General features: G+C 43.0%; 1 protein-coding gene across 2 annotated transcripts in view; it reads right to left on the reverse strand.

The window, feature by feature from the left end:
- The window catches only part of Hspe1 (heat shock protein family E (Hsp10) member 1), a 63597-nt gene that overhangs the window by 18932 nt on the left and 32453 nt on the right, over window positions 1-12212 (reverse strand). For both annotated transcript variants that reach the window (XM_045147680.1, XM_004653607.3), the window contains one exon: window positions 3811-3911. In XM_045147680.1, coding sequence (XP_045003615.1) covers window positions 3811-3911 — 101 coding nt within the window. The remainder of the gene's footprint in view (window positions 1-3810; window positions 3912-12212) is intronic.

Below are 12212 nucleotides of genomic sequence, written 5' to 3' on the forward strand. Positions count from 1 at the left end.
GAGTTCATTTGCAGTGGCTATAGGCCCTGGTGTGCACATTCTCTCTCTCAAATAAATAAATTAAATTTTTTTAAAGATTCTAATAAAAGCTTGTTCTTTTGTTTGTTTGTTTGTTTTTGTGTTTCTAGGTAAGGTTTCGCTCTAGTCCAGACTGACCTGGAATTCACTGTGTAGTCTTAGGGTGACCTCGAATTCGTGGGTGATCCTCCTACCTCTGCCTCCCGAGTGCTGGGATTAAAGACATGCGCCACCATGCCCTGCCTGGGATTTTGTTTTTGTTTTTTGTTTTGTTTTTTAATTGAAGCCACATGTGGTAGCACATGCCTTTAATCCCAGCACTCGGGAGGCAGAGGTAGGAGGATCACCCATGAATTCGAGGTCACCCTAAGACTACACAGTGAATTCCAGGTCAACAGTAAAACCCTACCTCATAAAAACAAAACAAACAAAAAAAATGACAGGTAGTAAATTGTTGGCACAGAGAATAAATGTCTGGGGCTGCAGAGATGGTTCTGCAGTTAAAGGGTCTTGCTTGCAAGGCATGCTGGCCCAAGATTAATTCCCCAGCACCCACATAAAACAGACACAAAAAAATGGCACATGCATCTGGGTGTTCAACTGTAGCAGCAAGAGTACTTGGCACACTCGCGCACACACGTTTGTAGTGACAGAAGGCCCTGGCATGCCAATATCCATTCTCATTCTCTCTCAGCCTGTAAACAAATAAACGTATATATTATATGCAGTTATACAGAAGACTTTTTTGTAGAATAGCTATTGAGGCAGATAGAGAGAGGAGAGTGGGAGCGCCAGGGCTTCCAGCCACTGCAAACGAACTCCAGATGTGTGCACCCCCTTGTGCATCTGGCTAACATGAGTCCTGGGGAATCGAGCTTTGAACCAGGGCCCTTAGGCTTCACAGGCAAGCGTTTAACCGCTAAGCCATCTCTCCAGCCTCAAGAATAGATATTTTATACTTAAATATTTTTCTAGTTTTATTCTGTTTTGTTCCCTTGTGTTTTTGTTTTGTTTTTTCCCCCAGTACTAAAGACCAAATGGCAGGGCCTGCATATCCAACTGAACTAAATCCCCAGCCTTATTCTACTTTGGTAAGGTAAGATCTTGCTCGGTAGCCTAGACTGGCCTCAAACACATTCTTCCTGCTAAGATTATAAGCATGTACTACCATACCCAGCTGCTAAATTCTGTCACAAATTTAAATCTTATATGTCTTTAAAATAATGGGCATGACTGCTCATACCTGTAAATCCCAGCACTTGGGAGGCTGAAACAGGAGGATCATCATCATGTAGAAGTCTTCTTGGACTACATGATACAATTCAGGCCAGCTTGGGCTACAGAGTGAGACTGTCTCAAAAAAGAAAAAAAAAAAATCAACTAAAAATGTCAACAGTTCAAAAAGCATTTGAAAAATTGCCCTTTATAGGGTCTGGGGAGGAGTTAGTTCAGTGACAAGGTACTTGCCTGGTATGAATGCAATCCCTAGTACTACAAAAAAAAAAAAAAAAAAAGTTGCCCAATATGAGATAGAAAATCTAAATTCTACATACTTCCACTATCTTCTTCAAGGTTACTACAGTTTACATGCAATTTGTTTTTCTACATATGGATTAAAATACACTGGAAGCCTATCATATGTAATTTCTTTTTTGTTGTTGAGGCAAGCCCAAGAGACTGAGTTTTTTTGTTTTGTTTTGTTTTTTTCAAGGTAGGGTCCCACTCTAGCTCAGGCTGACCTGGAATTCACTCTATAGTCTCAGGGCAGCCTTGAACTCATGGCGCCTACCTCTGCCTCCCAAATGATGGGATTAAAGGCATGTGCAACCACGCCTGGCTAACTTTTGTTATTTAATGAGCATTTGATTTTTTTTGCATTTCTTTCAAAAACTGGCAAACTGAAAGTGTGGCCTATACAATGCCCGAGACCCAGTAAATTCTATGTATGTCTGTGTGTTTATGTGGTATTTTGTTTTGTTTGCTTTTCTGACATATAGCCTAGGTTTGCCTTGGCTTTACAGGCGTGTGCCTTATACACTAGGCCATCCCTCCAGCCCTTGCCTTGAACTCTTGATCTTTCTGTCTTCCTCTCTTAAGTGCTGTGATCACTGGCTTGTGTCACCATGCCAATTCCCAGTATTTTTTTAGAGGAATGGACGAATTTACAAGATACCAAGGTCACCAATGTAAGACAGAAGTCTATGTCCTAGAAGTCTTTTATTTTGTAGTTATCAAAATATTGAATGAGCCACTGCAAATGAACTCCAGATACATACACCACACTTTGTGCCTCTGGCTTTACGTGAGCACTGGGGAACTGAACTGGGCAGTCAGACTTTGCAAGCAAGTGCCTTTAGCTGCTGAGCCATCATTCTAGCCCTATAGCATAGGTTAAATAGAGAAGAAAATCTTTTCTTAGATCTTAAGTTAAAAACATGTACAACTAGCCAGGCATGGTGCCACATACCTTTAATCCCAGCACTCGGGAGACAGATGTAGGAGGATTGCCATGAGTTTGAGGCCACCCTGAGACTATATAGTGAATTCCAGGTCAGCCTGGGCTAGAGTGAGACCCTACCTCGAAAACAAAACAAACCAAAACAAACCAAAACCAAAACGCGTACACTAAAATCAGGCCTCATAATTCTTTTGTGTGTGGGGAGGGGAGGGGAGTTCAAGGTAGGGTCTCACTCCAGCCCAGGCTGACCTGGAATTCACTATGTAGTCTCTGGGTGGCCTCGAACTCATGGCAATCCTCCTACCTCTGCCTCCTGAATGCTGGGATTAAAGGTGTACACCACCATTACTGGCTCTCACTATCTTTTTTTTATTTTTTAAGATTTATTTTATTTTTATTTATTTATTTGATACAGAGAGATATACAGAAATAGGCAGGTAGAGAGAGATACAGAAGTAGGTAGTTGGAGAAAAAATGGGCGCACCAGGGCCTCCAGCCACTGCAAATGATCTCCAGATGCATGTGCCCCCTTGTGCATCTGGCTTACGTGGGTACTGGGTAGTCAAACCTAGGTCCTTTGGCTTTGCAGGCAAGCACCTTAACTGCTAAGCCATCTCTCCAGCCCCTCTCACTATTCTTTTAATAAAAACAATATGCACAGCAAGGGGTGAGGTTAGTTGTGTGGTGAGCATGAATGAGGTACTGGGTTCAATAACCAGCACCCCCAAAAAAACTCAGGCATGAATCATTTCTATAATCCTTACACTGAGGAGGCTGAGGTGGAATGTTAAGAGTTTCATATTGGGGCTGGAGACATGGTTCATGGACTAAAAGCACTTGCTCTACAAACCTGCTGACCAGAGTTCAAATCCCCAGCACCTCTGCAAAGCCAGATACAAAGTAATCTATGTAGCACATACACACACACACAACACACACAGTGGCATACAGACACCCATATAGACACACAGTAACTTAAAAAAGTAGAGAGGTGGATTATAATGATGGGATATTGTCTATAGGTATGGAGGTTGTCAATGAAAAGTTAAAAAAAAAAAAGTCTGATACCAAAACTGAGCATGGAAGCACATGCCTATTATCCCAGCACTTGGGAGGTAGAGGCAGAGAATAGCAGTTTAAGGCCAGCCTCAGGCAGTTGGGAGGCCAGATCCTGTCTCAAAAAAAAACTAAGACATAAAAGTAAAAAATATGACCTGGTCTGCAATTATATAGTAAATTTTTTTCATGACTCATAATTACCAAAGGTAGATATTTAAGGGTTTTTTTTTAAACTAGAACTGTTATTACTATTTTGAAATCTCATAAAAACCTACCTTAGATGTTCATACTTCCATACACCTTCATCTTGGCCCTCAGGTGGTTCAAGAATTTTGTCAATATTGGAGCAATCCGCCCTTATGTTCTGTTGAATATACTATAAATAAAAAGTTCTTATGGTTAATTAAGATATGCTGAATCTATACATTTTTGAGTATATGACTGCCATTGTGGTTCAACTTTTGAGTTATATTCTAAAATAAGGGGCTGGAGAGATAGCTTGGAGGTTAAGGCATTTGCCTGTAAAGCCTAAAGAACCCAGGTTCTATTCTCCAAGTCCCAAGTAAGCCAGATGCACATGGTGGCATATGCATCTAGAGTTCATTTGCAATGGCCAGAGGCCCTGGCATACCCATTCTTACTCTCTTTCCCTCTGTCTCTAATAAATAAATAAATAAGTAAATGTCTTTAAAATAAAAACCAAGCTTAGAGGGCTAGAGATATGGCTTAGTGACTAAGGCTCTTGCCTGCAAAGCCAAAGGACCCAGGTTCAATTCCCCAGGAAGCACATAAGTGAGATGCACAAGGTGGTGCATGTGTCTGGAATTCATTTTCAGTGACTGGAGGCCCTTGTGTGCCCATTCTCTCATTCTCTCTCTCCCCCTCTTTACCCCTCAAATAAATAAATAAAATATTTTATTTAAAGAAGTTTAGAATCATAATGAGCAACTCAGAAAACAGGAGTTATGCCAGCATGGTGGCACATGCCTTTCATCCCAGTGCTCTAGAAGCAGAGGTAGGAGGACTGCTGTGACCTCAAGGCCACCCTGAAACTACACAGTGAATTCCAGGTCAGCTTGGGCCAGAGTGAGACCCTACCTCAAAAAACCAAAAAGAAAAAAAGAGGCTGGGCATGGAGGTACACACCTTTAATCCTAGCACTCAGGAGGCAAAGGCAGGAGGACTGATGTGAGTTCAAGGCCAGCCTGACTACATAGTGCATTCCATAACGACCTGGGCTACTACCGTGAGACCCTACCCCAAAAAGACAAAGCAAAATAAAACAAAAAATAGGAATTAACTCATTTATTTTCCAATTCAGTTTCACTACAAAAAAGATTATACATCAGCCAGGCATGGTGGTGCACCCTTTAATTGCAACACTTGGGAGGCAGGGGTAGGAGGATCACTGTGAGTTTGAAGTCAGCTTGGGCTACAGCAAGACCCTACCTCGAAAACAAAACAAAACAAAAAAGATTATTCATCATGACCAGAACTGAGATCAAAATGCAAATTAGGGCTAGAGAAATGGCTCAGCAGTTAAGACACTTGCCTACAAAGCCTAACAACCCAGGTTTGATTCCCAAGTATCTCTGTAAAGCCAGATGCACAAGGTGGTACATGTGTCTGGAGTTGGTTAACAATGGCTAGAGGCCTTGGCATACTCATTTTGGGGGGGGGGGGGTATTTGTTTTTTTGAGATAGGGTTTCGCTCTAGCTCAGGCTGACCTTTAATTCACTATGTAGTCTCAGGGTGGCCTCTGCCTCCCCAAGTGCTGGGATTAAAGGTGTGTGCCACCAGCCCGGCTCATTCTCTCTCTTACTCTCCATTTGCCTCTTTCTCTCTCTAATAAATAAATAAATAGAATATTTTTTGAAAATAAAAATTACAGAGCTGGGCTGGAGAGATGGCTTAGCGGTTAAGCTCTTGCCTGTGAAGCCTAAGGACCCTGGTTCGAGGCTCAATTTCCCAGGACCCACGTTAGCCAGATGCACAAGGGGGCGCATGCACCTGGAGTTCGTCTGCAGAGGCTGGAGGTCCTGGCGTACCCATTCTTTCTCTTTATCTGCCTCTTTCTCTATCTGTCACTCTCAAATAAATAAATAAATAATAATAAGCAAAAAAAAAAAATTACACAGCTGGAGAGATGGCTTAGCAGTTAAGCACTTGCCTGTAAAGCCTAAAGACCCCAGTTTGAGGCTTAATTCCCCAGGACCCTCATTAGCCAGATGCACAAGGGGGCACACACATCTGGAGTTTGTCTGCAATGGCTAGAAGCCCCGGTGTGCCCATTCTCTCTCGCTCTCTATCTGCCTCTTTCTCTCTCTCTCTGTCACTCTCAAATAAAAATGAACAAAAATAAATAGATAAATAAATAAATAATAAAAATTACAGCCAGGTGTGGTGGCACACGCCTTTAATCCCAGCACTCCAGAGGCAGGGGTAGGAGGATCACCGTGAGTTCAAGGCTACCCTGAGACTATTCCAGGTCAGCCTGAGCTAGAATGAGATACTACCTTGAAAAACCAAGAGGGCTGTAGAGATAGCTTAGCAGTTAAGCGCTTGCCTGTGAAGCCTGAGGACCCTGGTTCAAGGCTCGATTCCCCAGGACCCAAATTAGCCAGATGCACAAGGGGGCGCACATGTCTGGAGTTCATTTGCAGTGGCTGGAAGCCCTGGCGCACCCATTCTCATTCTCTCTATCTGTCTCTTTTTTTCTCTTTTTCCGTCACTTTCAAATAAATAAATAAAAATAAACAAAAATATTTTTAAAAAATAAAAATTACAATTTTCATAAAGCATAGCAAATGTAAATATACTTTAATTTCATTTACATTTATTTACCTAGACACAATATTTCACCATGTAGTGGAGGCTGGCATTAAGTACATACTCAAGGTCTTCTTTGTGCTGGGATTATCTGCATGTGCCACTACACTGGGCTTGAATTCTTATTTAAATCCCTTCCTATGATTTTTTTAAAAAATTATGTACAGTTTAATTGTGTATGTGTTTGGGTTCATGTGTGCTAACGTGGTATGCTGGTATGGATGACACATTCTGGAAGGCTCTTCATCTTGCCTACTTACAAAAACAATCCCTGGTAGAGTGGTAAGGGAAAAGAAAACAAAACTGTAAATCAACTCCATGTTTGTAAATGTTTCTAAAGGTCAGGTTACAGAAGGAAGCTATCAGTGCTTTTGGAGCAGATAATCAAACTGAATTCTGTAAACAGATTTTGATTAAACAGGCTTAAGTATCCCATAACTGCATAAAACCTCCAGCAGATGTTTAGGGACCCTGAAACCTTTGTGGTAACAAATGTGTGAACTCAGAAACAGAGAGACCCTACACTGTTGCCCTCATCAAGAGAGCCATGAAGAATACCCATTATTCAACTGGGAGTAGGGGTACACAGCTTTAATCCCAGCACTTGGGAGGCAGAGGTAGGAAGATCACCGTGAGTTTGAGGCCACCCTGAGACTACATAGTGAATTCCTGGTCAGCCTAGGCTGGAGTGAAACCCAGCCTTTAAAAAGAAAGAAAAAAAAAAAGATGTCAGGCATGATGGCACATACCTTTAAATCCTAGTATTCAGGAAGCAGAGGTAGAAGGATCACCGGGAGTTCAAGGCCAGTCTGAGACTACAGAGTGAATTCCAGGTCAGCCTGAACTAGAAAAAGACCCCCTCAAAACACAAAAATAAAGCCGGACATGGTGTTGCACGCCTTTAATCAAGCATTTGAGAGGCAAAGGCAGAAAGACTGCTGAGAATTCAAGGCCACCCTGAGACTACATGATGAATTTCAGATCGGCCTGGGTCAGAGGCAGCTGGTGCTAGAGGAAGTCCCTACCTCAAAAAACCAAATAAATAAATAAGGATGGGATAGATGCCTCGGCAGTTAAGGTGCTTGCCTGCAAAGCCTAATTACTCAAGTACAATTCCCCAGTACCCATGTAAACCAGATGCATGAAGTGGCAGGGAGTTTGCAGCAGCAGGAGGCCCTGGTGTGCTCATTTCTGTCTGTCTGTCTGTCTGTCTCTCTCTCTCTTTCTGCTTGCAAATAAATAAATAAAATATTTAAAGGGCTGGAGAGATGGCTTAGCAGTTAAGGTGTTTGCCTGCAAAACCAGAAGATCCCTGTTCGATTCTCCAAGACCAAGTAAGCCAGATGCACAAGGGGGCACAAGCATCTGGAGTTTGTTTGCAGTGGCTGGAGGCCCTAGCATGCCCATTCTCTCTCTCTCTCAAATAAATAAATAAAAATAAAGTTAAAAAAATACTTTAAAAAATACAGGGAGGTCTCTGATGCCCCCACAACATTACAGGCCATTGCCAATGCCCTTGATTTTCCACCAAGAATATATGGTAAGACCCTATTGCTGAAGACTCCAAATACTTGGGCTGCAAGGCCACTGAGAAATCCTGCTGGAACTGAGCTAATAACCTTCTCCATGTAGACCAGCTGACAGAGAGCTGGAAGAAGCCATTCTGCATGCAGTTCAATGGGAGAGAGAGAAATCACCAGTAAAGATATTCAACAGTGGACACTGCAAGCCTTATATTTGGCCAGGCAGGCCAAATGAGCTAACGAGTGTAATAGTGGCACGTCTGCATAGTAGAAACCAACTACCCTCTATCTGGACTGGAGGCCCAGCTCCATGGGAGAGAATACATCCCTGATGCTGAAAACCTACAACAGAAGTAGTCATGAGCCCTAGGGGAGTAATGTCTGCTGCTGTCTGGCTAAGTGTACCAAACTGCCCAGTAAGCACTTCTCTTAATGTTCATACCCTTATTTTAATGCTACTCTCACTTCTGGTTAAGGAAGCTTCTCTTTCCAAAATGCAGTGACCTTGGAATGACTCAGAAGGCACCATAGTGCTGAGAAGTGGTAAAAGAGGAGTGCTTGGCACTGAAGTATCTCAGTAACAACTTTCAAGGCTCAGGGCCCATTGTGGAATAGGTGGCGGAAAGAATGTAAGAGCCAGAGGAAGGGTAGGACTCCTTACAGCGTGCTCCCAGACACAAAATTGCCTGGATATGCATGACCTCACAGTGCCTGATACTACCTACACAAGACCATCATAATAGGAGGTAAAAGATCGTGACATCAAAATAAAAGAAAGACTGATTGAGGGGGAGGGAATATAATGGAGAATAGAGTTTCAAATGGGAAAGTGGGGGAAGGGAGGGCATTACCATGGAATATTGTTACAATCATGGAAGTTGTTCATAAAAAACAAATTAATTAAAATGAGTCAGAGCTGGGTGTGGTGGCGCACGCCTTTAATCCCAGCACTCGGGAGGCAGAAGTAGGAGGATTGCTGTGAGTTCGAGGCCACCCTGAAAATGCAGAGTGAATTCCAGGTCAGCCTGTGCTAGAGTGAGACCCTACCTCAAAAAACCAAAAATCAATCAACCAATAAATAAATAAAATAAAAGTCAGGAGCTGGGGAGATGGCTTAGCAGTTAAAGGTACTTGCTTGGAAAGCCTTCCAACCTGACTTCCATTTCCCGGCCACCCACGTAAAGCAGAGCACAAACCAGACATGCGTCTGTGATCCCCAACACATCTGCAACAGTGGGAGGCAGAGCCAGGAGAGTCTAAACTCCTGAGCCAGCTCGTCTGGTATTCATCCACGATGGCAAGAGACCCACCGTCTCAAGAAAGTGGAGGAGGAGCAAAAGACAATCAGAGGTTGTCCTCTCACCTCTGCTGGCACAGGCATGCCAACACACACACACACACACACACACACACACACAAATAAATAAATAAACAACAACAAAAATAAATTAAAAGTTGGGCGTGGTGGTGCACGCCTTTAATCACAGCACTCAGGAGGCAGAGGGGGGAGAGAATCACCATGAGTTTGAGGCCACCCTGAGACCTCATACATAGTGAATTCCAGGTCAGCCTGGACCAGAATAAGACCCTTCCTCGAAAAACCAAAACAATAAAACAAATAATAAAGGCTAGAGAGATGTCTAAGTAGTTAAGGTACTTGCCTGCAAAAACCTAAGGACCCTAGTTCAATTCCCCGGTACGCATGTAAAGCCAGATGTACAAGGTGGCACATGTGTCTGGAGTTCATTTGTAGAGGCTAGTGGCCCTGGCGTGCCCAATTCTTTCTCTCTCTCTCTCTGCCTGTCACACTCTCTCAAATAAATAAATAAAATTAAAAAATAATTATTTGAGGAAAAAAAATAAGAACCAAAAAAATAAAAATAAATTAATTTTTCAAAAGCATACCAAGTGGAGGGAAGGAGGGTATTGCAATGGGATATTTTTTGTAATCATGGAAGTTGTTAATAAAAATTTGAAAAGGGCTGGACAGATGGCTTAGCAGTTAAGCGCTGTCAAGCCTAAGGACCCCGGTTCGAGGCTCGATTCCCTAGGACCCATATTAGCCAGATGCACAGGGGCACATGCATCTGGAGGTCCTTTGCAGTGGCTAGAGGCCCTGGCGTGCCCATTCTCTATCTATCTATCAGCCTCTTTCTCTGTCTGTTGCTCCAAATAAATAAATTTTTAAAAATTTTTTGAAAAAAAAATGCAATGCAAACGTTGCCCTTGGACACTAAAGAATCAACCCTGTGGTGGTTTGACTCAGGTGCCCCCATATACTTAGGTGTTCTGAATGCCAGGTCCCCAGCTGAGGGAGATTTGGGAATTAGCGCCTCCTGGAAGGAGTGTATTGTTGGGGGCAAGGCTTATGGGTGTTATTGTCTACCTTATGTTGGCCAGGGGATGATGTCCACCCTCTGCTCATGCCATCATTTGCCCCTGCCATCACAGAGCTTCCCCCTTAAGCCTTTAAGCCAAAATAAACCTTTTGCCCCATCCCCCCTCCCCCTCAAAAAAAAATGCACAAGGGGGCACATGCATATGCGTCTGGAGTTCCTTTGCAGTATCTAGAGGCCCTGGTGTGCCCATTCCCTCCCTCCCTCCCTCACTCCCTCTCTCTGCCTCTTTCTCTGTCACTCTCAAATAAATAAAAAATAAACAAAAAAATTTATAAAACAAAAAGAAATCAAAAAATTCACAGAAACTTGGGCTAAAGGGATGTCTTAGCAGTTAAAATGCTAATGTACAAAGCCAAAGGACCCAGGACCCACATAAGCCAGATGCACAAGGTGGCGCATGCTTCTGGAGTTCATTTACAACAGCTGAAGGCTCTGATGCGCTCATTCTCAAAAATTCACAGATAACACAATATACAAAAACTTTAGGACACAATGAAGGCAGTCCTGAGAGGGAAATTTATACCTTTACACGCCTATATTAAAAATTACAGGGGTCCAAGGCTCAGGGCCCACTGCAGAAGAGGTGGCAGAAAGAATTTAAGAGCCAAAGAGAGGGTAGGACTCCTTACGTGTTCCTTCAGACACAAAATGGCCTGGATATCCATGACCTCACAGTACCTGACACTACCTACACAAGATCATCATAATAGGAGGAAACGATCATGACATCAAAATACAGAGACTGATTGAGAGAGGGAGGGGATATGATGGAGAGTGGAGTTTCAAATGGGAAAGTAGGGGAAGAGAGGGAATTACCATGGGATATTGTTTACAATTATGGAAGTTGTCAAACAAATAAATAAATAAAAATAAAAATAAATTACAGAAGACCAGGCGTGATGGTGCATGCCTTTAATCCCAGCACTTGGGAGGCAGAAGTAGGAAGATTGCCAAGAGTTTGAGGCCATCCTGAGACTACATATAGACGTTTTCCCTGCACCATTTGTTAAAGAGGCTGTCTGTTTTACAATGAATTTTTAGCATTTTTGTCCAAAATCATAAGGCTGGGGCTTCCTGGATTTACATCTGGGTCCTCTGTTCTGTTCTATTGATCTACATGTCAGTTTTTGTGGCAGTACCATGCTGTTTTTGTTACTATGGGGTCTGTGAAAATCAGGTATCCCAGCACTCAGGAGGCAAAGGTAGGAGGATTGCTGTGAGTTAGAGGTCACCCTGAGACTACATAGTGAATTACAGGTCAGCCTGGGCTAAAGTGAGACCCTACCACAAAAAAAAAAAAAAAAAAAAAAAGTTCTGCCTGAGTGTTGTGGTGGCAAATGCCTTAAATTCTAGCACTTAGGAAGCAGAGATAGAAGGAGCTTTGTAAGTTCAAGGGCAACCCAAGAGCACATAGTGAGTTCCAGGTCAGTCTGGCCTAAAGCGAGACTCTACCCCAAAAACAGAGGCCCTGCACGCCCATTCTCTCCCTCTCTCTCTTTCTCTGTTTGTCTCTCTATGAAATGGATAAATAAAATGTTTTAATAAGATGGTGGGCTGAAGAGATGGCTTATCGATTAAAGCACTTGCCTATGAAACCAAAGGACTCATGTTCGACTCTCAAGGTCCCACATACGTCAGACACACAAAGCAACACAAGTGTGCAAGGTCTCACATGTGCACAAGGTGGCGCACACGTCTAAAATTAGATGGTAGAGACTTCCGGTTAAGATGGCAGCGTAGGTACCACCCCAAAGCAGCTTGGGGGGAAAAAGACCAAAAAAACTCAGCAAAATACACACTTTTACTAAAAAGTGAGGTGTATAGGAAACTGAAGCGGCAGCAGAGAAGTAGAACAGTTCCAGAGCATCCAGAGCCTGAACAGGCGGGAAAAGCGGCTCCTGCAGCTCGGCCAACCGCCGCGGCCG

The sequence above is a fragment of the Jaculus jaculus genome, chromosome 4 (assembly GCF_020740685.1).
Source record: "Jaculus jaculus isolate mJacJac1 chromosome 4, mJacJac1.mat.Y.cur, whole genome shotgun sequence".
Lineage (NCBI taxonomy): Eukaryota > Metazoa > Chordata > Mammalia > Rodentia > Dipodidae > Jaculus > Jaculus jaculus.